A 26262-nucleotide genomic window follows, 5' to 3' on the forward strand; every position below is an offset into this window, starting at 1 on the left:
AAACAAAAGGAACTACCCATCCTCGTGGAGCCTGCATTCCACTGGGGGGAGACACAATTAGCAAAATAATTAAAATACGCAGGCCAGACGGTGGTTTGTGGACTGGGAAACTGGGAGGGAGGGAAAGCAGGTAAGGCGGCCAACCCAGGCAAGGGTGGGTCTTGGCTCGCTCAGACCAGGACCATTTCTGCCGGACCTGTGGAGTTCTTGGCACCTCTGTGAATTCACACGGAGCCTGAGCGCTGTCTTACTGAAGGCTGAATACATCGCTTGCCTTGAGCCCCTGGGAGACTGGTGTAGTCTAGCCGGGAGTCTGGTCAAGTTTACTTCTCATGCCAGCCTCGGGTGGTTACGATATGCTCCCCGACCTGTATGGGGTGAATTGGTCAGGCCTGTTGTTTGGTGGTGAAGTGACTGCAGGGGACAGGGGCACGATTCTCCTCACCCCTGGCTTCTCTTGGAGGCAATCCCTCCTCCAGGAAAGGAGTATGGAAGTACAGGCCCCAGGTGCACTGTGAACACGGAGCGAACTCTGTGCCAAAAAGCTTCTGACGGAGGCTGTGGGACTCGGTCTTTCTCCGCCAGGCTCCCTCTGCCTTTTCAGAGTGTGGATCATCCACCTTCTAATAGGATGTGGGTTTGGGGCCAGGTGAAGAGGCCACAGAAAATGACTTCTGGACACTTCCAAACCCCAAGAGATAGACGTTCACCAGAAAGTTCCTTGGACAGTGAGTGGGGGGAGCCGAGGGCCCAGCCTCAGAAGGCACAGAAGTCGGTGGAAACTCCCTGGGCCTGGGCTCAGCTCAGATACCGGTTAGAAGTTTCTGGAGAGGATGTCACTGGCTTCCTGCTGGTGGCCCTTGGCCCTTGAATGGGCCAGGCTCCCCTTCCCCAGGGCCTCCCTGTGGACCAGTCCCTCTTCCGGAGCCGTCGCCCTTGCTCTTCTCATCCTTCAGGTGGCCCCTGCTCTGAGGCCCGCTCAGACCACCGGCTCTACATTCTTCTTTATTACTGTAGCTCTTCCCTGGCTCAGCACAGCACGTAATTGTGTACCATTTACGGTCTCTCCTCTTCCACTAACCCATGCTTTCCAGTCTTAATACGATAGCCACCAGCCACATGTGGCTATTGCACACATGGAACTTGGGATATGCTGTTAAGTATAAAACATGCAGTGGATTATGGGGCACCTGGGTGGCTCAGTCGGTTAAGTGTCCGATTCCCCCTCCGGTCATGATCTCACAGTTCGTGGGTTCGAGCCCCACATCAGGCTCTGTGCTGATAGCTTGGAGCCTGGAGCCTGCTTCGGATCCTCTGTCTCCCTCTTCCTCTGCCCCTCCCCTGCTCTCTCTCTCAAAAATAAATAAACATTAAAAAAAAATACACTGGATTTTGAAAATTTAGCATAAAGAGTGTAAAATATCTCATAATTTTTAAATTGATTACATAAATAATATTTATTTTGGATGTGTTGAGTTAAATAAAATATATCGTTGACATTAAGCTTACCATTTTAAAAAAATGTATGGATGCTAGAAAATTTAAAGTTACATTTATTTCTGCTGGAGAGTGCTGTGACTGGATTAAGTCAACAAGGTAAGGGGCCACGGAAATTTTGCCCACACTCTCCACCCAGCACCTGGTAGCAGGCGAGCAATCATCAGGGCTACTGAATGAATGTTTGAGTTATATTCTCCAAGAGCCCAGAAACACTTTGAACAGCCTGCTAAGGGAATGTGATCTAATTTCAATATCAGTTTATTAAAAAACAAAACAAAAAAACCAAGCCAAAAAGCCAAAACAAAAACTGTCAGGTGTAAAATTTGCCAGAAGGGGAAAAGAACAGGGGGAATGAAGGGGTCAGGGTCTCGGTCCGTTTCTTCTGAAGAGGAAGAGGTTCCTTGGTCCCACCTGCCCCAGCAACATTCTGTTCTGAGGGGTTCAGGGGGGACTTGTGGACCTTTGTCAATCAAAACAACGAATTAACAACAACAAAACCCCGAAGGTCCTGATACACCAGAAGCAGAGACACGATTGTTTCCCACTTCCTGTTCCTCTGGTTATCTTTGCTAGGCACACGGCTACCCAGAACCCAAGCGGCATTTGCCAGCTTCCCTTGGAGCTAGGTTCAGTTAGTTCTGGCGGAAGGGATGGAAACAGAAACGTCATGCAGCTTTTGGGAACTTTCCTTAAAGGAAGTGCTATGCCTCTCTTTCCCCTTGTCTTCTGGCTAGAATGCCAGGAAATGGAGGGGCCGCCTTGGATCATGAAGGATGAGTTCAGGGCCATAAACCAGAGCTGGTACAAGGGGAGAAGCAGGGCCCGGGTCTGACAGCTTCGTGGAAGTGCCGTTTCAGCCCTGCAACGCCCACTACGGTCTTATGTCAGAAGAGAAAATCGTGGTTTTCTTTCTTAAAGGTTTATTTTTGAGAGAAAGAGCGTAAGCACGGGGTGGGGGTGCAGAGAGAGAGGGGAACAGAAGATCCAAAGAAGGTTCCTTGCTGACCGCGCAGAGCCCGATGCGGGGCTGGAACTCACGGACTGTGAGACCACGACCTGAGCCAAAGTTGGATGCTCAACCGAGCCCCCCAGGCATCCTGAAAATCTTGGAGATTTAAGGCCGTGTCAACTGAAGACATCTTTGTCACCTTATCCCAGTGACCGTGTCCACCCTGCGTATCTGGTGTGTACTTGCTGTTTGAGTAACTGGGAGCCACCACTCCGCTACTTTCAAAACACCTGAGCACTTTCCAACACGACTTCGTTACCATCAGATATTGATTTAAAAAAATGGCAATACCTTCAGAAAGCACGAAATTAGAAAAGCCCAACGGAACACAGTGTGAAAAATACCTCCATCCTCCGTCATTGCTTCCATTGCCAGAGGCAACTGTTACTACCGGTTTCTTAACATATTCTTTGCGGAAGGCTTTTAAATGGTAACCTCTCATTTTGTAATGTTTTTTTACTTTATTTTCGAGAAAGAGAGAGCGAGCAGGGAAGGGGCAGAGAGAGGGAGATAGAGGATTAGAAGCTGTCAGTGCAGAGCCCAATGCAGGGCTTGAACTCACGAACCATGAGATCATGACCTGAGCTGAAGTCAGATATGTAAGCAACTGAGCCACCCAGGCGCCCCGGTCACCTCCCTTTTAAAGAGAAAAACGTTGCACCTCCTGCGACACCCTATTGTTTAATAAACCCATATAAATAAATATATCAATATCCACCTCTATAAAGACTCTGAGTTATTTTGGTCTTACTGCCCACAACTCTTAAAATGAGGTCACATTTACTTTATGGCCTAAAGTAAAACGTTCAAGCCCCCCAGTCATATGACTGCCTAATGTCAGTCCCCTTCCCTAGCCTTCTCCCTGGTATGATATACTTCCTGGATCTACTGATCAAGCGGACTGTGGGGCAGAAGTTATGACTAGGGAGGCTGGATCCTCAAGGCCACAAAGGGCAGCTCCATCTGGGTGAATTAAAAGGATCAGAGTTTGGGTTTTATTTATTTTTTTAAAGTTCATCGGGGTGCCTGTGTGGCTCAGTTGGTTAAGCCTCCAACTTTGGCTCAGGTCATGATCTCGCTGTTTGTGAGTTCAAGCCTCACGTCGGGCTCTGTGCTGACAGCTCAGAGCCTGGAGCCTGCTTCAAATTCTGTGTTTCCCTCCTCCCCTGCTCACGCTTTCTCTCAGAAATAGACAAACGTTTAAAAAATTTTTTTATTTTGAGGGGGAGAGAGAGTGCAAGCAGGGGAGAGACAGAGGGAGAGGGGGAATCTCAAGCAGGCTCCACACTGACAGTGCAGGGCTCGAACTCACGAACCATGAGATCATGACCTGAGCTGAAACCAAGAGTTGGAAGCTTATTTGACTGAGCCATGCAGGTGCCCCATATATATATTTTTTTAACTAAAAAAAAAAAAAATGTTTTAAGGATATATTTTATTTTTAGAGAGACAGAGTGAGGGGAGGAGGGGCAGAGGGAGAGAGAATCTCAAGCAGGCTCCACACTCAGTGTGGAGCCCATCGTGGGGCTCAATCCCACAACCCTGGGATCACGATCCAAGCTGAAATCGAGTCACTCTACTGACTGAGCTGCCAAGGCACCCTGAGAGTTTGAGTTTGAGTTCTGAATTCTCAGACCATGTTTTTCATAAAAAATACTGATAGTCACCATAACTGTGAACATACTTAATGAGTGTGTCCTTTGTGCCCCCGCTATATGTGGATCTTACATGCATAATCACACTGAAATTTCACAATGACCCCATGAGTTGGGTACCACTAAATAGCACTCCTATCTTATACAATGAGGCAGAGAGGTTAAATCATGAGTTCAAGGGCACCAGGAAGAAAGGGGAAATTGGGATTTGAATTCTGAGTCTGTTCATGGAACCCAGGCTCTTAACCGCAAGCTGGTTGACCAGATGGTAAGTCCCATGCATGCAGGGATTTTCTCTGAGGCGGGCACACCACCTGGCACAGAGCGGAAGCTGAACAAATCTTCCTGGACTTAAATGTCCACTTAGTAACACTGTACATGGAAGGTGGGGTAAGTATGGGAGCGTCCTCTCCCAGGGGCCACAGGACACCCAGTGAGTGTCCTCCACTCCGTGCCCACCTTCTAGAATCCAAGTCCTAGGGACAGAGGCCAAATCAGCAGGGAAAGACCCTGTAGAGGGGCTGGAACCAGGGGGCTGTGCTGGCCGAGGGAACTTTCTCTTTTTCCCAGTGAGCCTGAAGTGGTGGGCCTCCCACTGGATCCTCAACTGTGCAGCTGTGACCCTAGATGGTGCTGGACTTCTGCAGGCCTGATCCACAACCTCTTTGCCCTCTTCTGCTGAAGAATGAGTTTTAGGTGCATCGGCATCTGATTTGCCTGTTTCATTTACTGCTTTAGCAGGCCCTAGTACCTAGCGCTTTAGCAGGCCCTTATTAGCTGAATGAATTTAAGAGTAAGTAAGAAAAACTTGAAAAAAAAAAAAGAAAAAAACCCAAACAGTTAGGCAAGGCACTTGGTCCTGGCTAGGTGGCACTTCTCGAAGTGCACAGGCTTAGGAGATGCTGCGTTGTGTCCCTCGGAGTTGGGAGTTGGGAGTTAGGCCACATGACAGGGGTGGGGCACAGCACTCCCTGCTGACCTCCAGCACCTGGGAGGTGGGCTTGTGGCAGGGGACATTGATTATTTCAGGAGTGAGAGCCCACAGGTGTCCCAACCCACAGGCCTGAACTGTTACCACTGTATGTATAGCAAGTTTTCCTCTTTTCAGTTCTACTCAAAAAGTAGAGTTCTGCAGAGATGCTGCAAAAATTCAAGAAAAATAATCATACAGTGTCAGGCTCAATCAGACACGAATCAGTGTGAACATGCAGGGATACACTGTGAAACAGAAATGAAGCACCGTGATTTAACTCTGACACACTTTCTGAAAGACTCCAGAATGTCTCTCCCACCCCCACGGTGCTGAACAAGCAGGGGGCTGTAACTGAGCTGACGACAGCCATTTAATCCCCTTGTACAAGAGGTGTAAAAAGGGCAAAGGACTGGACAGGTCACTAGTCAGAAATACAAATTTGTTAATATGGAGGACACAATTTAAATGTGTTTTTCTTGGGGCGCCTGGGTGGCTCAGTCGGTTGAGCGTCTGACTTTGGCTCAGGTCATGATCTCACAGTTTGGGAGTTCGAGCCCTGCGTCGGGCTCTGTGCTGACAGCTCGGAACCTGGACCTGCTTCGGATTCTGTGTCTCCCTCTCTCTCTGCCCCTCCCCTGCTCATGCTCTCTCAAAAATATATACACATTACAAAAAAAAAAAAAATGTAAATGTGTTTTTCTTATTTCTTCCAAACAGGCACACAGAAAAATCCTAACCTCGTACTGAGCTTGCTCTGGAGGACACTGCCGCGTGGATCTGGGGTCCGAGTTCTGTGCTTGCCCACGGCCCAGTGCCAGAGCAGGGCGGGTGACCCCTCGGGGAGAGGTGAACGCCCACTACGGCACCCACGGTGGGGAGCAGGGCGGGGGCTGCCAGGCACCCCAAAGACATGTGGTTTCTTCCCAGGCGCCACGCTGACCCACACCCGGCCCATGCCCGCATGCAGCGCAGTCACACACATCTCCTGAGGGCACCCAGAGCACTGGCTCGAGCGGGACACGGCTCCCGGCGGGATCGTCTCTACCGCTCACGGCAGCGCGCGTCATCTTTCCTCTGCGTTTGTGCACTCCAGCAGTTCTGCCTCTGGGCAGGCCGGATGCTTCCCTGACAGGCTGGTTTTCAGGAAGGCGGTGGTGTGGCTCTGAGGTTTCTTTGCAGGTTGTGCGAGAGAAGCGGTGCCCGTGGTGACGTTTCAAGCGACAACCCCGAACAAGCCAGTTGACAGGCTTCACCTGTGTCACGAACCAGGCTAGCTTAGGTCAGAGATACAGGGGTGGGAGGCAGAACCTGTAAAGTTTTCACTTTTCACTTTTTAGGTGAAAGAGTTTTCACCTAAAGAGAAGTTCCTAAGTCAACCTCATGGGTGCAAGGAGACCACAGGGCCAAACTAATTTTAACAGAATTTTAAGCCAGAGAATGGCCAAACGCTCAGGTCAAGAATGCTGAATTCATAATCACTTCAGTACGGGAGAGAAAGCATTCATTCTAACACAGACCCCAGAACGAGTGGTTATATGAAATATACCCCAGCAGCATGAACTCAGAACTGGGGGAACCAGCTACGGAACGTCCGAGGAAGCCAAGCATAGTTCTGTGTAATACTACTTGAATTGTGTGTATCTTCTCTACTTTCTCTTTTCTTTGCTTGTTAATGTTTATTTTTGAGAGAGAGAGAGAGAGAGAGAGAGAGAGAGAGAGAGAGGGAAAGCAGGGGAGGGGCAGACAGAGGGGAACAGAGGATCCAAAGTGGGCTCTGCAATGACAGCAGAGAGCCTCAAGCGGGGCTTGAACTCACAAACCATGGGATCATGACCTGAGCTGAAGTTGGATGCTTAGCCGACTGAGTGGTAAAGAGGTAGATGGGGGGGGGTGCGCCTGGCCCCTCTCCCCTACTTTTTCTTTTACCACATCCGCCTCTTCAATCAGCCACACCATCTTCTTACTCAACAATAAACTCTTACGTCTTCAGTTTGGGCTGCTGTTTCTTCCAGCGGCTGGATACAATGAGAGAATGGGTGACATCATTTCGGAAGTAGACCTTCTCAGGTACATGGAGCCAGGAAGTAGGGTCAAAGCCCCACTTTTCACTATCATCTCACTTCCAACTAAACAGCCTTGGTTTCCCAAGCCTCTGGTGAGGAGGTAAGAACCACATCAGTGGGACTCGGCTCTGGACAGGGAGGGAAAGGAAGGCAGACTTCACAGAACATTCTCCAGAGGGAGTAGAGAGCTGCGGCCATCATCACTCTTCTCCGTGACCCTGGCCCAATCTTAAGGAGCAATTCGGTACAAAACACCGCAGTCTCTAGCAGTAAAACCGTCTGCTCTCTGAGACATGCTATGTCCATTTCTTTCCTCTGTTGCACAAAACCCCATCTCAAGCCCTGGAAAACCCACCAGTGATGGTGCAGTCACCAGCAGAACACCAAGAAGGCAATTAAATGTGGGTTTTCCTGGGATACCCTGCGGGCTCTCCTCCCAGCCTGACAGGTGCTTTCGATTGTTACAGATTTACCCTTTGAGTAGCCTGCTATCGCCAAATGGGGCACACCGCCAGCTCTGACACTCCACCCCCACGTGGTCCTCCTTTCTTGTCTGGGTGGCCCGTTCACCCCTTACCTGTATGTAAGGAGGATGCCTGTCTGTACCCAGGAGGGCCCTATCCCACCGCAGCCCCCGGGGCACTTTTTAGGCCATAGCTCTGCACCTGCCCTGCTTGCTCTTTGGATGTGGGAGGCAGGGCAAATGCGCACATACCTCAGGGGGTGTGGTCGCCACGCAGGCAGTGCAGGGGCCTGGACCAGCCTCATGCATCACCTCCATGTATACTGACAGTCCCCACCTCAGCGGGCTCCAAACTTTGGCAAGGCTTCTATTGGCCACAAAGGAGGGTCTGACTCCTGTCACAAGGCAGAGTCTCCCCCTACGGGGGTTAGAGGTAAACAAAAACAATGGGGTCGCCAGGGGTGTCTGTTAAAGATGTTTCAGAGTATTGGGGCCTCATAACAGTTTCAACTTGGTTACAAATCCTAGTTGGTCCCTTTGGTTAACCAGTTTTTCCCATGATACTTTGATGCTGGCTCTCTTAGTTTTTATAGCTTCTTGGTTTTGAAAGTAAAGCCAAAATAATAACAAATAACGAGACTCTTTACTGAACAAATAAATAATAGTGATAACATTTACATGAGTAGGCCATGTTGAGAGATTCTAGCATGACTGAGGGACAGAAAAACCAGGAACATGCCCTGACCGTGAGGCTTATAGCTGGCTCTGGGTCATGGTGTGAAACTCCTCAGAGCCAATGGTTGGATGGGTGAAGTGAGAAGGACAAAGATGCCTGGCCGGGGTCTCCTCGTGACTCCAGGGTTTCAAACAGACAGACAAACCTCAGTTCTCCCAACCATGCACCGTGGTGTGATCAGGGCCACCGGTGAGCTGCTCCTGGGGTGCAGGCTGGCCGCATGCCATGGCGCCCGGGAAGAAACCACGTGACTTTGGGGTACCTGGCAGCACAGTGGGGATGTCAGGGTCTGTCTCAGGAAGCACAAGCTCTCCAGATCGGCCGCCAATGTCGACCCTTTCCAGACGGGACAAGGAGCCAAGGTCAGGAATGGTCCCCTCTTCCCTGGACTATGTGACAAGGGGGATGTGGAATTCATTTGTGTCGAAGATCAGGGGCCTCCTGGGAGGGCTTGGGTCCCTGTCGGCCTTGTGTAGCAGCTTGAAGAGCCCAGTTCCAATGTTCATGGGGATCCCCATGATGATGCATTCAGACACCCCTGAAACCAACCAGAAAGGGGATGAGAGGGCTTTTCAACACAGGGGTGGGCTCACAGCCCAGCAGGTCCCCGCTGTCTGTAGGCACGCCTTCATGTAGACAGCAAGGATACTGAGTGATGCTCAGGAAACACCAAGCCACCCAATATTTCCTTAACTTAGGGCCTAGAAGAAAAGCAACCAGGCTGATGGTCGATAGATGCCAATCCCGTTGGAAAGAGCAGCAGAAACTTGTTCCCTGTGCTCGGGGTCAGGGCTGGGCCAGGCCTAACAGCACACCTGTGCCTTGGAAACCCACAGCCCTAACCAGACACACTTAGAAGACAAGGCTCCTGCACAGACACAGGAGTGAGGTGATGGGGCAGATTCCTTCTCTGAACTCCATTCCAACTTTGGATCAGGCTTCTGCTTCCATAATGAGTGCCTGCCTACTGTGTTCTGGGCTTTGTGCTACCAGGAGACCAGAGAGACAACCACCAAATTAAAGACCAACCGATGTGAGGGTTGACACTGAATTAGCAACATTAAAGGACAAGGAAGGGGGAGATTTCAGAGTGGGAATGGTGTGACCACGCCAGGCCCTGGAGGCGGTCGGCATGGAGAGAGGTGGCAGTGTGTGGGGTGCGTGCTGGCTGTCAGTCCCATCGTCAAGCATGCTTGCTCTTACTTTTGCCTTGCCTTGCCCTGTTCTCCTGCCCCAATCTCTGTTCCCTTTTCTTTCCTCTGACCATTATCTTAAAAACGATGTAGTAATTTCTCTGTCCCTCTATCTGCAAGCTGCGTCCCTTCCGAAAGGAGGAAGAGTTAGCCTTAGGAACAAAAAAAGCAGAGGTGTCTACCCTGATGGGCACCCCCACCTGACCGCCACCTGTTTGGCAAATCCACCTAAGACTGGGAGAGGAGACGGGAAACGACCGCCAGGAAGCAGAGCTCTGGTGGTGGGGACGGCAGCCAGGCTGGGCATCCCTGCTTGGGCCAGATGAGAATGTGACCTTGGGCAGGCTACTGAGTCCCCCGGGGACTCCCGTCTCGGGCCTGCAGGGTCTCACATGAGAAAGGATAGAGAACAGCAGGCACTCAGTGCTGGACTCAGGGAAGAGCCAGCTGGGCAGCGGGCACTGTCTGACGGCTCCCCCACAGCTCTCCTCTCCCAGGCTGTCATGAGAGATGCGCTGCATAGCAGGGGGAGGAGGCCGGTGTAGGGCGAGACCTGTCAGCAAGCAAGTTAGTTTCTTCTTCTCGCCTATGCAGGGTTTAATACCTGCACCTCACACATGTGCTGAAGGAAGTGCACGTATGGTGCTGGGCCCGGCGGCTCTTTCCCAGGGGGTCACAACATCAGGGGTGCTGGACGCTGCCCCTCTCCTGTCAGCCCAGGCACCACACAGAGGGGTGCAGGATCAGAGTGGCTGACTGCAACTCCAAGGTCGAGAAAATTCCTTGGTGCCCAAGGTTGATCTTTTCTTCTTGGCCCCAAAGCCGTTTGTACTGACAGAGGAGCCATGTAACAGAGGGAGGGACGCAGGGTGCCAAAGCCAGGCTTTGGAGAAAAAAAGATCATCCGTGATTTTATTCTCAAAAAATAAAAGCTCTGCCTACTCAGCTCCCTCACCTCCTGGGAAGCCCTAGCCCACGAGATAAGCTGTCAACAAGGGCCTCTGGTGAAGCTCCTAGAGACACCAAACCTACCACACACGGAGTCCTTCTGCCCAAAGTAGGCAGCATCGAAGAGATGGTCGGCTGTCTTCTCAAAGGAGGCCAGCATCAGCACACTCTCTTTCATCTTGGCCAGGCCAAATCTCGTAATGCCCAGGACTTCACCCTGCATCAGGAGAGGAGAGGACAGGGTGGTACTCACGCCCCTTACAAAGGCCCAAAGCAACCCCATCAACAGAATAAGCAGAGATCAGCGAGGTGGCAGTTCAGGTTAGTCTCAGGTGTGAACAGGACCCTAACAGCCATCTGTCCCGCCCATATCCCACGGCGACACGGACCCTTACACTCATGACCACGTGTCATTGGAAGAGAGAACTAGGAACTGAGAGCTAGAATTAAAGACCTAATTTTAAACAAGAGAGTATTGGGGCGCCTGGGTGGCTCAGTTGGTTAAGCGGCCGACTTTGGCTCAGCTCACGATCTCGCAGTCCGTGAGTTCGAGCCCCGCGTCGGGCTCTGTGCTGACGGTCAGAGCCTGGAGCCTGTTTCAGATTCTGTGTCTCCCTCTCTCTGACCCTCCCCCGTTCATGCTCTGTCTCTCTCTGTCTCAAAAATAAATAAACGTTAAAAAAAATTAGTAAAAATAAAAAAGAGAGTATTTCTGAAGATGTTTACTATGGCTCAAAGAACTCCAAAGTCAAATAATTTGAGAGTTTCAAAGTAGGGAAAGAGTTAAGTAAATTTAGGTGCCTTCATTCAAGTAAATACCGCATCATCGTTTAAAAAGGATATTTATAAAAACTACATAACAATGTGGAAGGTACTTACAACAAATAAAACAGGATAAAAACGGTATGTCCACTACTCACTGCAACTACGTAACACATACGTGCGTAGAGAACAGCACAGGAAGGGAAGACTTAAAAACGAGAGCCTTTACCACAGGGTGGAGGAAACGGGTCATTTCCCCACCTAGTTCTATGGGGAGGCGTCCTGAAAACCTTATGGCACTACTCCGGGGAATATGATTTGTGGGAAAAGAGGAAAACAAAATAATCAATCTCATTCCCATCTAACCTCCCCTTCAGAACACATTAACTTATCATTTACCTGGAAATGGCTATAGAAGTGTGATGAATGGGTTCAAAGGGAAATAAACACCTTGGTTTTCCATGGAAATCCCTAAGCTTTCGGCAATGGCCAGTTTTGCTTTAGGAGGACATTTCTAATAAGGACAGAAATAACATCCCACCTCATTCCATGAGGTGGCACATTTCATCCTGGAAGTTAACCAGAACACCCAGCCTGACCACATGCTTTGGCTTTTAGGTGATGGTAACATCTGATTTTCTTTCAATGGTGTCATCACAGCCGTGTGTGAGACAGCCCGGCACACCACACCCCTCCCACGAACCTTGTAGGTCATCAGGTCAGATAGCAGCATCACGTGCCTCCTGTCGATGCTCATTCCGTGGTTGACCATCGTGTACTGGATTTCGTTGATGATAGTTGTCCGGGCAGCTTCGATGCCCAGGGTTTTCTCCACCTACAGAGAGCCAGGATGAGTGCAAGCAGCCTCTTCCGGCAAGCCGTCCCAAGTTCTCCCTCCATTCTCCTCTGCCTGGAAGCTAAACGGCAAACTCCGGGCCCTCTACCAGAAACGGACTGCTGGGCAATCTTTAGTGGCAGGTCCAGGGCAAGTGGCAGGGTCAGAGGGGTGTGCCGGGACAACTGGGAGGTGACCCTGGGCAGGAGCTGTACCTCGTAGGTGTTGTTGGAGGTAGTGCGGGTGCCCTTCACACCGTGAGTGGCCATGACTGCCCGCAGGTTATCGCCCTCCACCAGGAGTTTGTACTTTTCCTTTCCGCTCTGCTCGTCGATGTGGATGACAGCTCTGGAAACCTCTGGGATGCCCTGTACCACCACCTGCACTCGGAGACACAGAAGGCTCGAGGCCCTGCAGTGCCCATGGCCCCATGGCCCCGTTACCCTCAGAAACCACAAAGGCTGCGAGAACTGGGTTGGCACTTTGACCATCCCCGTTTCTCAGGTCTTACCAAACCGAAAAGTGTCTGTGTGCTGTTAGGGGTTATGCAGAAAACAGAAGATCAGGGGACCATGCCGTATATACTCCATCAATTTTACGACAGAACAGACAGGAATCTAACAAGCAGAGTCAGCATGGCAGTGCTAAGATGGGAAAAACCTGATCCCAGAGGGATGTGGCAGAAAAGAAGAAACAGGCACCACCTTCAGTCTCTGCAGGACCTTCAGTCCTCAGGTTGCCAGACAGCTGGGTATTTGGGGGAGAGGTAAATGCCACCTCTCCCTTTACAAATCTCTGGGCATAGGCTGGGGGAGGGGCCAAGAAGGGACTTTTGTCTCACCTTGGGGAGATCCTCTTTCAGGAACTGCAGCACATAGTACATGGAGCTTTTGCTGTTCTCTCTGGGGGTGACGCACACCACGGCCTCACCGTGAACGGCCACGTCACCAGGCTTCACACGGAGCTTAGACATGCAGATGGAATACCGCACTGTCTCAGCGTTCACCTGCAAGGTGGCCGGGCACGGGCCACACACGTAGGACGTCACTGACATGTGTGGAGGCTTCAATGGCCTTTTCCCATCGCTGCCCCCAGTGAGCCACCTCATTTCCCCCCCAATCTTGCTTCTCACCATGAAGTTTTAAAATGAGACATACTATGTATTTCCTTGTTAGGTAGAGACTTTTTTTTTTTCACAACCTTCCCTTATCCCCAAACCAACGTTTTTCCCCACTGAAAATGGATGGTCAATTCACAGCAACACACACAGGCTCTGAGGAGGTTCTGGGAGCAGGGGCTGGAGAGCAGGACAATTTAAAAGTGTCAGTGAAGCCTCCCCCTTACTGACCTCACTACAACTGCTCATGTGCCACATTTCTCAATGCAACCCGGCTCTTCTGGTAGAAGAGCCACAAGGCAGGTGGCCCGAGCTAGGCTACAGAAGCCCCCAGGCCGGGAAACTGGGCACTCAAATCTGGAATCACAGTCTACGGGCAACACAAACTTGGTACTTGAGAGAATGGGCTGAAACAATGTATTAAGGGCAGTATGGATGTTAACTACCTGGGAGGAAGAGGAAAGTGCCAGGAAGTTACTCAGTTTGCAACCTTGCCTCAACTGATCTGTGAGAAAGGCTGATGTTCTTTCAATCTTTATGTATTCAGGAACACCAGTAATAGTAAGTCGGAGTAAGCCACCCAGCCAAGAACATTCGCCGAGCCAGACAGGCGCTGTGCTGAGGGCCCACAGACGAGTGAGACACGGGTGGCCCTATGCTCCCACCAGACCCCGCAGTACTATGCTATAGTGAAAAAGTATTGTGGCTTCATAAAATTTCAACTAATTTCTTGCGTGTCTTTAGATGGGAGTGTGTGTGTCAGGGTCAGGTTTAGAAAGGGAGAAAGGGGGGAGGGTCTGGGTGGCTCAGTCGGTTGTGTGTCTGACTCTGGATTTCAGCTCAGCTCACGATCCCACGGTTTGTGAGATGTGACTCCGAGATGGCAGGCTGCTTAGGCTTTTCTCCTATTCTCTCTCTGCTCCTGCCCCATTCGTGCTCTCTCTCTCAAAATAATAAACTTAAAAAGAAAAAAGAGAGAGAGAGGGAGGGAAGTACAATGGACTCTTACAGAGCAGAAACCCAAATAAAGCCTCTGCAGTGCTTCTCGTGCCTCACTTAGCTCCTGCCCCAGTTTACTGGCGCCCATCCTGGGACTAACGGAGGATGACTTCCTGCCCACATTTAATTACGTGACTCACTTCCAGTCTCAGAAGTCTGATCCGTTCCAGGGAGAGTTTGACGAGGATAAAGCAATCATCCGGAAGAAACACTTCTTCAATATACTCTGAAATCTGTCATGTCAAAAGAGCAGAACGTTACACAGTCACTTCTCCCTTTCCAAAGAGCATATGCTGCTTGTGGTTAGGGACACGGGCCAGCATGGCCACAATGACCAGTACACCCACCACTGGTGTTTACGCCTGCTCACAACGTTGCTGATCTAGTGTTCTTGTTGCCAAGAGAGATTTCTTCTTACCTCTCCCAAGAGGGTTTTCTCAATTCTGCCCTTCACGAGGCGAGCGTAGTCTGCGTCGTCGTCCTTGTCCAGCTGGGCTGTGATGATGGGAGTGCTGAGAAAAGGCAGGGGGACAGTGGTTACAGCAGGAGAGAGCCCGTCGGGAGACGGCTGCTCTGTGAAATCCAGGCACTACTGGATCCTAGCGCTAAACACAACTGCAATTTCCTGGGCATTTACTGGGGGCTTCACAGACATTCTCACCCAGACTTACTATTTTTAGAAATCATGCTGCGACCCACTCTATCAGTGAATGAGACAGTTTTTGGGACGTTCTTCCTGACCAAGTGAACCTATCTCTTCCTCTCTGGTCCTTGCAGGTGTTATTCTGGTTCTGCTCCCCGAGTGAACCGACCCTTCGTGTTAGTGTATTACAGCTTCCCATCGCTGTGCCCTACCCGCACCACCACCTCTCCAGGACGTCTCCAACTCTTCCAGTCACTCTCTACCAGCCTGTGCCCTGAACGTGCTGGCTGGCGTCCCCCGAACACACTCCTGGGAGAGACTGGAGCCGCCCAGGGAGGCTGCAGAGCCCCTGCCACCCTGGACGCCTCCAGGTGCTGCTCTAGAACCAAGCGTGGCACTCCTTCGTTGAATGCTACCGGTCATCCCTTTGTTGGATGTGGAGCGCGAGTGAAACATGATTTTGTCACAGAATGCACTGTAACGTATTTTTTTAATCTTTTTCTTTAAAATTTTTTTTTAATGTTTATTTATTTTTGAGACAGAGAGAGTTTTTAATCTTTTTCTAGTCTCAGATGACCTACAAGCCCTACCACGAAATCACCTGGGAGTCACAGAATATGGCCAATAGTCAAGTGACACACTCACTGTCAGGCGTGATTAGGCTGGGAATAATCAGATCTCCAGTTGAAATCTACATGGACCTATTAATAGCTTTCCCAGTCATTTTTTTTTGTTTCTCCCTTTCATGTGACTTGTGGCCATAAGCAACCACTGCCTCAGTTTTCACTGTATCTAATTTTGACTTTTCTCAAGCCGGTCTTTTAAAACCCCAGATCTGATTAACACAAGCCTATCACCAGAGTTTACCACACTGCCCATCAGAGTATCACACGTGATGAGAGAATGTGTGACAGGCAGCAGGAGAACAAAAGGGAAACAGAGGGCGGGCACCTGATGGCCTTGGAAGCGTTGATGATCTCTTTGATCCGGGGCACACCCAGGGTGATGTTCATGGAGGCCACGCCCGCAAAGTGGAAAGTCTTCAGGGTCATCTGGGTGCCTGGTTCACCAATGCTCTGGGCACAGAGTGCACCCACCGCAGAACCCGGCTCCATCTGTGCCCTATAAGGGAAGGGTATGGAAGAAAAGCCCAGCAAAACTGCTGGGAGGAGGCTCCACTTCTCTCCTCCCTCAACAGACGAGAACGCAGGTGTCATCAGGGTCAGGAGGGAATACGCTACGAGCTGGGCTGTGCTTGCAACAGGTCGGCAGGAGGTGCAGATGGAGGCGGGGAAGGGGTACGACAGTCAGGGGGCTCTGATAACGGAAGTGACCACTGGCTCCTTGTGGTCAGCATGTGGTGACTGGGCCCAAACATCAACTGCCCGCAGAAGATCCAAGAGCCCTGCTGACACATGGTGCCGACGGTGGACAGAGCAGCTGGTACCCGCCAAACATATCGATAGTTACTCCACAGGGAGAGGACACTCGGAAATGTCTTTGAGATTATTTCCACCGCCTGCAGCATCCAGCCTACCTCCCCACCAGAGCCCCTAAGAGATGAGGGGACAGAACCTACTCAGATGCTGACAGTCAGGAAGTGGTGCTGACGCAGGATTTTGCTCCACTGGGGAGACAGGAAGGACAGGAGGCCCATGCAACTGCCTGGCAGTCTAAGAAAACTAGCATGCGTACCTCATGTACTTGTCCCTGCAGGTCTCCAGGAACTTCTCAATCTGGGTGGGGGTGATCCGGTCCAACTGGTACAACACCCGGGGCTGGAAGGACAGAAGCCGAGTGCAGGGTCAGGCTGGTGGCACCTGAGCCCACGAGGGTGCCTGAGCCGGTCGGGGAAGGCCGCCCGTTACCTCTGTTGTGCCGTTATCGTTGATGCCGTATTTGTCTCTGGTTTTCTTGATCTTCTCAGAAACACCCTTAATGAATTTTTTTATTTCCTGAAAGATTACACAGCAAGCATCAGTTGTGTATTTCTCGGGAACCTAGACGGCAGTTTGTTTGACAAACATCAATAATGTCAGGTGTCCACTGATTTCGTGATGGCTAGCTCCGCCCCCTGCGCCTGCTCCACGAGACCCTGGCACGGGGAGCGCGTCCCACGCTGTCGCCTTCTCCTCTGCTCTCCCATCACCTGCACTCACACAGCTCAGCACGGCTAGAACAAACCTGTAGTCTCTAAGCAGACTCACTCTGAGGCTTTCTTCTGAACTTATGATCAATTTAAGTAGCAGCTAACGCATAGCTTTGTAGATGCTGTATATACATCACAAACACGTGGTTTCAGCCTGCCTTCATTTCAAAGAAAACACTCCCAAATCCCTGCCTCTCTTTCTCTCTCTGACCCTCACCTCTGCATCTCCCCCAACCGGGGTCACTTTCCCTTCCCAACAATTAGGACTTTGTAAGGATTCCTGGAATGCAAAGTTGGAAATGAAACATCTGTGTATTTGTTGTGCCCTCTGTATTTCAGAATAGTACTCAAAGCCCTGGATGAGATCTACATGGAGCAAGGAAGAAGGTGACAAGGACATCATGTGGAGGAGGCATAGGGCAGAGCTATCGGCCACAGGCCTAACTTTTCTGGCAACCGTTCAAAGGGGAAGACCCATCTGTTCTGCAATGTATGGTGTATCTCTGAAATAAATCCACCCTGTAGTTACTCCTGGAAGCAGGACTGGCCAGCACTCAAGGAGGACTTACAGAGGGGTGGTGAGCTTTAGTGAGCTACACCCACCAAAGTCCGGCTCCCAGACGCTCACACGTCAAGTGCTGACTCTTAGGGCAGGTCCCAGGTGAGTTGATGGCACACGCCATGCAGCAGCCATCCTTTAGAGGCTGCTGCGATGCAGGCATGGGGGCTGATTAGCTGCTCTAGTTTGATCCAGGGGCGTTTTTGAGAATATGGGAGAGGAGACAGACTGCACTTCCCTCAGCAGCCCTCCTAGAAATGTAATTTCCCTCACTGATCGTGGACAAGTAACGGTGGCAGTGAGCTTGAATGTCACTCTTGAATGTCAGTGCAGGCACCCAGCTGCTCTGTGTGGCTGGCAGAGGACAGACCCACACACATGAACAGCCTGAGGGTGGACTGCATATTGCGGTGGCCGCAAAGCTTCAAGAAGTCTTGTTTCTTGATTATAAGGCGGGCTGAGGGACCCTAAGGAGAGACCAGTATGCCCTACCCAAAGTCTACTCAGTCTATATCACATAGCTGAAAATGTCTAATGTTTTGTCTGAAACAAATATTTTAAAGCAGATGGAACCAGAAGCCTACTTTTGCAAAGATAAAATCCTATGGGCACCCACAGAGAGCTTAACACTTACTAGAGCCCAGTTTTATCATAACCTTGCAAAAATTAATCTCTTTAGCTTCCCACAGACCACCTGGCGATTTCTTACTATCTTTTCTGAAAGCAAAAAACCCCTAACACTTACTGTTGTTATGTTTAAATAGCCTTAGGTTATATCCACACAGTCCATGGCTCATGGGCCCTTCTCGGTCAGCAGCTGCCCAGGGGTTGAGACCTTTCCGTGAGGTGGTATGGCATTAACCCTAACAGGCTAGAGTGGAGGGCCCTGAGGGGCTCTGGGAGGTCATGGGCTTGGCCAAGGTAACAGGCCTGTCCCTGAAGTCAGATGCTTTCTCTGAAGACTGGTCCTGGGCCAGCGGTTTCTGCAGTGCCACCTCTGCCCACTGGGAGCCCAGCTAACCAAGGGGCTACCAGAGATCCACTGCCCTCTGGCTGCCCCCCGTTCACGAATGCAGCTTCCTCATGACGACTGCTCCTGTGCGCCAACTCTCTTCCTTCTCCTTGACCAAGCGTGGAATACACGAGGGGTACTGTGCCCATCGTCATTCTACTCAGGAAGGACTTTTATCAATTAATAAGAACTTAAAAAAATTTTAAGTAACTCTTTAAAAAGCTCTCCAGATTTACTCACTAACTGGGAGTTTGAGACTACACTTTTAGACAGTCAGCTCCTGCAAACCAGAGCAGGGAACCAGACCGGAGAGGGCAGTGGAACCGTCTCTCCTGGCATGGCTCTGCTCGACGGCAGGAGCGTGCAAAGGCACGAGTACGTGCTACGGCCTCGTCTTCCTGCTACGCCGTTCAGTGTGAAGAGCCTCTCTCACGTTGGTGATTTCCTCCCCCAGCCTACTCGTCTAGCTGTGCTTGTGTGCCCTCAGGGAGAGTTCCTGAAAGCCCTCTCGGTCCAGGTGTGGTCATCTCGTGCCAGCTGTTAAAGGCTGCCCCACCTGCCGGCACAGAGAAACCGGAGGAGAGCCCAAGGCTGAGCAGACCCGTGGATTTTCACCTGTGAGGAACTCTGCACGCAGAAGGAGTAAAAGAACACACACCTACAACCATTGCTCAGCTTAGGCACTGGAGATGAGTCTTTCAGCTACCACCCAAATGGACATTGCTTCCAGTGGCTTTGCTGAAAGGAATGACTTTCCTTACACAAAAGTTAGGGCAGATATTCTGAAAGTTAGGTTTAAAAAAAAAAAAAAAAGGCTCATTTTGTAGAAATGAAAACTGAAATAAGCTACTAAGAACTCAACTGAATGAACCCATGCATACTAAAAGAGAACTCACAACACGGCAACTGGCAGGCAATTAATCACACGGTTAAGCGGCAGTTACGTCTTCACACCCTCCGCAGCACAACTGTGGGCACCGGCAGCAGCCTCTGGGGCGGCCAGGGCTCCGTGCCACTCAGGAGTGGCCTCCGTGGCCTCAGATAAATCGGGTTCCGGCCAGTGGATTTTGGACCTGAGCTCATTAGACCGTCAGCCCGCAGAGGGCAAGGACACAGTCATCTGGGTGTCCCCGGGATCTGCAGGGCATGTGACATATTGAGGGCTAGGAGTGCTCACTGAATACGCACACACTCTTGGTCAGGGAGGCACCCGTAAAACCCTGCAAAAGGCAAGAAGGGAGCCAGAGTGATGAGCAGGGAAGCCGATTGTGCCGGGAGTGAGGCGGAAGCTCGCCGGGGCGGGCAAACAGCCGGACTGCTGCCAAGTTCACCCCTTAAGCTTAGCACTCCCAGCATGCTCAGCACGTTACCTCGTTGTACTTCTCATAGCCTGTCTCAGTTAAGGTCTTTGAGGATAAACAGAATAGTAAATAGGTGAATATAATATAATCATGCGTAAACACCAAATCACAATTCTAATTTGTTAAAAAAAAAAAAAAATGAAAATTTGGGAAAAACCACAAACAAAGGCACCCAGCCCAACCATACTCTGGATTTAAACTTATTGAAATCTGGAAGTCTCTTTTTCGCCTTTCACACCTCAACATAGGAAAAGAAAGAATCAAGGGCATACTTGACTAGAATACTCTTTCAGTTTCACATGACTGTTGTCATTTTTGATATACCGAAAGGGACAGATTCCTGCCAATTTTGTGCTGCATTTGAATCACCCATTGGCACACAAAGGCAACCATTTACTGGCTTCTGTATCCCTCTGCTTTTGATCATAACCGTGATAATAAACAGGAAGGAGCTGCTCCAGCAGGTCAGTGAAATTAAAAAAAACAAAAAAACAACAAACTAACAAAGCCCTAAGAGGTTATCAAGGTAACAGCTCTTTGGAAAAAGGCTGGCTGACTCCATGAACTACTGATCCACACTATGGTAACAGGAAGAGCAATTTATACCACCACCACCAGGTGTGTCTGGCTGGTTAAGGCAGTAGAGCGTGAGACTCTTGACATCCAGGGTGTGGGTTCAAGCCTTGCGTTGGGTGTAGAGATTACTTAAAAATGGAAGTCTTGGGTAGCTCAGTTGGTTAAGCTTCTGACTTCAGCTCAGGTCATGATCTCACGATTTGTGAGTTCGAACCCCAAGTCGGGCTCAGTGCTGACAGCTCAGAGCCTGGAGCCTATTCGGATTCTATGTCTCCCTCTCTCTCTGCCCCTCCCCTGCTCATGCTCTGTCTATCTCTCAAAAATAAATAAACATAAAAATTAAAAAAAAAAAAAAAATGAAGTCTTAAATTACCAGGATTCGCAATGACTGTGGGAAGAGCTGGTCTGCAAGATGAGACAGCAGGTAAAGGGGTTGATAGGGGGACAAGGTTAAAAAACAAGAACAACAACAAAAAACAATAGTTCTCTAAAGGAAGTATTTTTCTTCTAGCAGGGTGACACCTGCGTGAGAGACAGACACTAAGAAGGACATGACACAAATTCTTCATGTCGGCTGCTGAGAGTTTGCCTGGGCCATTCCTGAAATTTTTAACAAAGAAAACACTTTTAACACACTCCACCCCACAGCCCTCACCCCTCGCTTATAAAAACCATCTGCCGGCACCGGGCAACAATCTCTTGCTGATGGCCAAGCTGGGTGCTCCCGCCAGTACAGAGCTCACCTGCAGGAAGCTGTCCTGACAGCAGAGGAACTCCGTCTTCTTCATGATTGACTCCGTGGTCAGGACCAGCTCGTTTTTACTCAGCGCAGGCTCGCTCTGACACGGGAAGACTGCCTCAAGTATCAAAAGGAAATAGTGTGATGTGTATGGGGGTGACTGAGGGTGGGGGCAGGATTAAATGAAAGAATTTACAAGAGACAAAATGACTTTTCTCAGAGTGAGCATGATTTTTTCTCACCAATCTATGATTTTTTTTCTTTCAAAGCATATTTTATATTCTGAAGACAGGATAAACCCACTCCATCTCACATAAAGAGTGAGTGTGAGTGATTCAGTGGGTACCGTTCCATTACTTCTCAACCTTCACCCCATCCCAGATTTGCATTGAAATTATATATCGCTGTTTTTTATAAAAAAAAAAAAAAAAAAAATAATCAACAAAAAAATTTAAAAAAAAAAACCCAAACATTTCAGGAGTGAAACTACTCCCCTACCCCAAAGCTCACGGGAGTCCCCCAAAGTTTTAAAGGCTGCATATTACCCTAATATATGGGCAAAAGGTGCCAGAAAAACATTCTTGGTACATTTAAGTCATTTCTGTTGGGCAAATTCCTATAAGTGGAATTGCTGGGTCAAAAGACACCCACATATAAATTCAGATTAGTATTGTCAAACTACCTTTCAAAAAGGTTTTTTAAAATATACCCCTAGTTAAAGCATGTGCCTTAGTAAAAGCTTAAAGCTTGCTTCTCAACACCCACGACTTTTAACACTGGCCGGTAACATGCTTCACTAGATAGAAACCAAAGCCCTCTTCTGTTGGCATTGGATTACTACCAATACTAGACTTTGAAATTGAAAAAATATTTTTCCTTCAAATTTGGGGAAATTATGCAGGGTAACACAAGACGAAAAATACTACCGGTGGCTGGATAGATATAACTCGAGCATTAACTGTGTGTGATACTCCAAAGGATGCCTCCATTGTAAACACACGTCCTTGGAAACACACTAACCCCAGATATAATGCTAAATCTTACTTTGATGTTGTCCAGAACCCTTTTGAACTCTAAAGGTTCATCTTTTCCCTCCATAGCTGCAGGATCCAAGCCATCTCCCCCGTAAATGAACTGGATAATATCACCCGTAGAGCTTCGGACTGTCAGATCGTATTGTGAGCAAAGATCTTCAAGGGACTTGACAAGCCTTCTCTGAAGGAAAAGGAGGAGAGGAAATAAACGCTCAGCTGCTTTGAGAAGGCCAGTCACGTGTGCAGGGGATGAGATCTGCAACGCTAACTTTCAAGGTTACCAGCACTTTCATCATTTAAAATATTTTATTAGAAATCCCTTAAGAAAGAGTCCCCTGGCCCTTTGGAACAGCAAGCCCAGAAGTGACCCGTAAGCCTGTGCAGTGGGATTCAGAATACGCCCAACCTCGAGTGCTTTAGTGTGTTTTTGAATACATGTAATTTAAGGCCCATCACCCCCAAAGGATTCTGTAAACACTAACTGTTTTCCTAGGCCCTTTTGCCCCTTCCCTCTCTTTCTCCCTAAGGTATAAATTAATGCAACAGCTTTACATTTCTAAACACAACTGAATCCAGGACCCCTGTGGGTGGACTTCAATATGAATTACAGAGGATCTCAGGTGCATACCCCCTTCTGGGACCCAGGGGGAAGAAAAGAGAACAGGGATGGCATTGTGTCTGAACCAGCAGGCAGCAGCCATTTCTCACATCTGCTTAGGGAGAACCGTCCACCAGTAGAATGCTCCAGCCAGCAGTGTGATGGTGGTGCAGTGAATTAAAGAGAAATCTTCCTCCAGGCAACCTCAAAACAAAAATCCCTCGTGCCAGAACTAATTTGTTCTAAGTTAACACACTGCTCTGGGAAAGTCATACTCTCTACTTCAAAAAGGTAAAGTCAAAAAATAAAGTCAAAAGACATTCTGGCAAGAGTGGTAAAAGCATTTCACAGTCTGTTGGGTTTTTGACAAAAGCAGCACACTCCAAAACTGAAGGGCAATTTCCCATCAAAACGTGATGAAAAGGGGAAGTATTGATGAGGACACACACATATTTATGGAAATAGCTATTTCTATGGACTCCAGCCTGCTCTCACCTTCATCAACCTTGTTTGCTCTGCCTGTCTTATTCACACCTCTGGTTGATCAGTTCTGCTTTCCCAGCCTGCAAAGGGCTGTGCTTCTTAAACTGGGATCCACAGTGGGGACAAAGGGGACTCAAAGCCACAGCAAGTTCACAGCCCAGCAACTGGGAGATTTGACTTTATCTGATGTTATAAGGAGACAGGAACATTGAAAAAATATAAAAGCAAACACAGGTCATGGAAGACAGAGGAAAAAATGATAATCAGGGAATGAAATGAAATCCTCTGCTTGTGGTCTTATATAAGGAAGAATGAAGTCGGGATGTGTTCTTACTTCTCTGCCATTAGGGATATTTTTATGGCGGTCTGAGAAGCATGGGAACAGGAAGCCCTCTAGTTTCATCCCGTCGCCCTGAGCCTACTGTCCCGGAGCTGCACATATGATGGAGAGCCATCCCTCCAAGTGTCCAAGACCTCCTGCAGGCACCGGAGTAAGTTCTTGGAGTCAGTTAAAATTAAAAAACAAGAGGCTACATAAATAGTTGCCAAGTGAGAAGCAGAGTCCTCTCAATCATTGGGATGTAGGTACTGTCATCCACATCTTCATGGATTAGGAAACAAAAGACCAGTGAGGCTCAGTAACGTGTCCCCAGATACACTTCCAGTCCACGTTCTCAGTACAGCTTTGGTGAGTGTGGCCCTGGCCTGGTCTGAATCACTTAAGGCATAAGGGATGAAGTGAACATATTACCTTCTTATGCCGTTTATTTCCAGGGCTCCCGCATTTTCCAATTATTCTTTTTAAATACTAAGACTCGATACATGACAGTTCATGTACAAAATATGTAAACACTCAGCAGTCAAAATCCTCGGAACCCTGTCCTGCTCTGCCGCTAATGGCCTACATTTCTTCAAATTACCTGCATGTATCCCGTTTCAGCAGTCTTTACGGCTGTGTCGACTAGACCTTCCCGGCCAGCCATTGTGTGGAAGAAAAACTCGGTCGGTGTCAAACCGGAATAAAAGCTATTAGCCACAAAGCCTTTGGCAGCTGGGAGCTAAAGAGAGGTGGGGAAAAAAGAAAAGCCAGACAAAAAACCTTCAAGGTCCACAACTTCAAACCTCATTCAAATCACAAAATGTCCCACCTTTAGACTATAAATACCTGGCCAATGCACGCTTATGAAGGGGCAGACTTTACACGCCCTTTCTCACAGGAGAAAGAACTTGGCATAAACCATCCTTCCCAGAGACAAGGAGGGTGAGCTCCCAGGCAGGGCTGGTGCTGGTGCTGGTGCTGGTGCTGGTGCCAGTGGCAGGCAAGTGGACCAAGCAGTTTGAATGCCCCCAGCCTCCCCTTTAAATTTGTCAGGCTCCCTTAGAACTCTGAGCCTGACATGCACAGATAGGCACCATTCCAGTGACCACTTGGCTCTCTGACTTCTAGTGAATTCTGATCTTGGACAGAGTCCTTAAAATGTTCCTCAGACTGTATGATACAGAAAATACCTACACATTCCCAGTACAGCAGTCCTGTTTCCCTGGGGGGAGGGGGGGGTGGCTGGACAGAAACCCCACAGTCCCATGGGATAAGAGCAGCTGCAGTATCTGTGCTTTAATGGGAATAAGAGCTGACTCCAAATCCAGAATCTGAGTGACCAAACCTACTCTAAGTTCCTCACCTAGACTTAAAAGTTGTCTGTCCCTGAGTCCCAGAAGAAGCCTAGCACAGATTTGTCTATTTCTGCTTATACCAGTGCCCAAACCACCAGTGCCACTGAAACCCAGAGGTCATTTAAAAACCGAGTTCGAGAAGTCGAGAGGAAAATCTGGACTTTCCTGGTCGTTTTAGTGTGGTTCATATTATCACTATTTTAAAATCCCCATACTTTGATGTCAGTGTTCCCATAATCACACATTGATCAGACATGAGGTATCTATAGATTTTGATTATTGGAAAGGACCTTGAAATCCTCCCTCTTGGAGAGAAAACAAGAGGGCATTGATCAAGTTTGGTAGCAGCAAATCTAACAAGGCTCCTACACGACTCTGTAGGGGTTGGAGAGGGAAGGCCCCAGAGGAGCCCGCCCACACACGCCCCCTCTGGGAGCGCTGGCAGCACAGGGCTCCCAATACTCTTCCGGACTCCCCACGGTTGCCCTCCAAAGTTCTGTCTTAACCACTACTACTTACCTTTGAGTGTTTTTCAAAGTGAGGCAAGGACCTGTTTTCAAAGCCATCTGGCACTCGAGAGCCACTGATGGCTTGCTGTCCTACACAGGCAATCATCTGTGATATGTTAATGAAAGAACCTGGGGAAACAGGTCAGGAATGTAACATTTGTTTACCGAACCACGTTAATTGAAGCACAAGAAGATCCGTGGGATAAAACAGGAATATGACAGCGCAGGCTCATGGTCTAGGGACAGTAAGAGCCAAAACGAGAATAATACAGGGTGGAGCCCTCAGCAACAGAAGAAAAGCTGAGGGAGAGCTGCAGGGCTCAGCAGGGAGTGTAAGCACTTTGGGGCTGGAGGAAAGACTTGCAGGGAAGAGTCTGCCACAAGGCTGAACTTTTGGAGGACATTACAATGTGGATATAAGAAGGGATGAGGGGAGAAATTCCAAAGTAAGTGGAAAAGTGGGAAGTAAAGACACAGGAATGGGAAAGTGGGGGGCATGCTCACCAGGAGCAGGAAGGTGAACACTGTAGGGGGTGGGAGGGAAGCAGCAAAGTTGGACTTTATTCTGCCAAAAAAATTTACAGAAATAGAAGCATGGAGGTTTTGAATCTGAATGCAGTACCATGAAACTTAACGCTTTAGGTCCTAGACAACTATGAAATTAAAGCATTT

General features: G+C 49.2%; 1 protein-coding gene across 1 annotated transcript in view; it reads right to left on the minus strand.

Annotated features, from left to right (window-relative positions):
* Nucleotides 1-8287: 8287 nt before the first annotated feature.
* Nucleotides 8288-26262, minus strand: part of POLR3A (RNA polymerase III subunit A) — a 52374-nt gene continuing 34399 nt past the window's right edge. The window contains exons 18-31 of the mRNA XM_049646257.1: nucleotides 25601-25719; nucleotides 24328-24465; nucleotides 22337-22507; nucleotides 21297-21410; nucleotides 16765-16851; nucleotides 16592-16674; nucleotides 15848-16018; nucleotides 14672-14765; nucleotides 14394-14486; nucleotides 12979-13143; nucleotides 12353-12517; nucleotides 12006-12137; nucleotides 10625-10757; nucleotides 8288-8937 (exon numbers count right to left, since the gene is read on the minus strand). Coding sequence (XP_049502214.1) covers nucleotides 8789-8937; nucleotides 10625-10757; nucleotides 12006-12137; nucleotides 12353-12517; nucleotides 12979-13143; nucleotides 14394-14486; nucleotides 14672-14765; nucleotides 15848-16018; nucleotides 16592-16674; nucleotides 16765-16851; nucleotides 21297-21410; nucleotides 22337-22507; nucleotides 24328-24465; nucleotides 25601-25719 — 1814 coding nt within the window. The 3' untranslated portion in view covers nucleotides 8288-8788. The remainder of the gene's footprint in view (nucleotides 8938-10624; nucleotides 10758-12005; nucleotides 12138-12352; nucleotides 12518-12978; nucleotides 13144-14393; nucleotides 14487-14671; nucleotides 14766-15847; nucleotides 16019-16591; nucleotides 16675-16764; nucleotides 16852-21296; nucleotides 21411-22336; nucleotides 22508-24327; nucleotides 24466-25600; nucleotides 25720-26262) is intronic.

This window comes from Panthera uncia, chromosome D2 (genome assembly GCF_023721935.1).
Source record: "Panthera uncia isolate 11264 chromosome D2, Puncia_PCG_1.0, whole genome shotgun sequence".
NCBI lineage: Eukaryota > Metazoa > Chordata > Mammalia > Carnivora > Felidae > Panthera > Panthera uncia.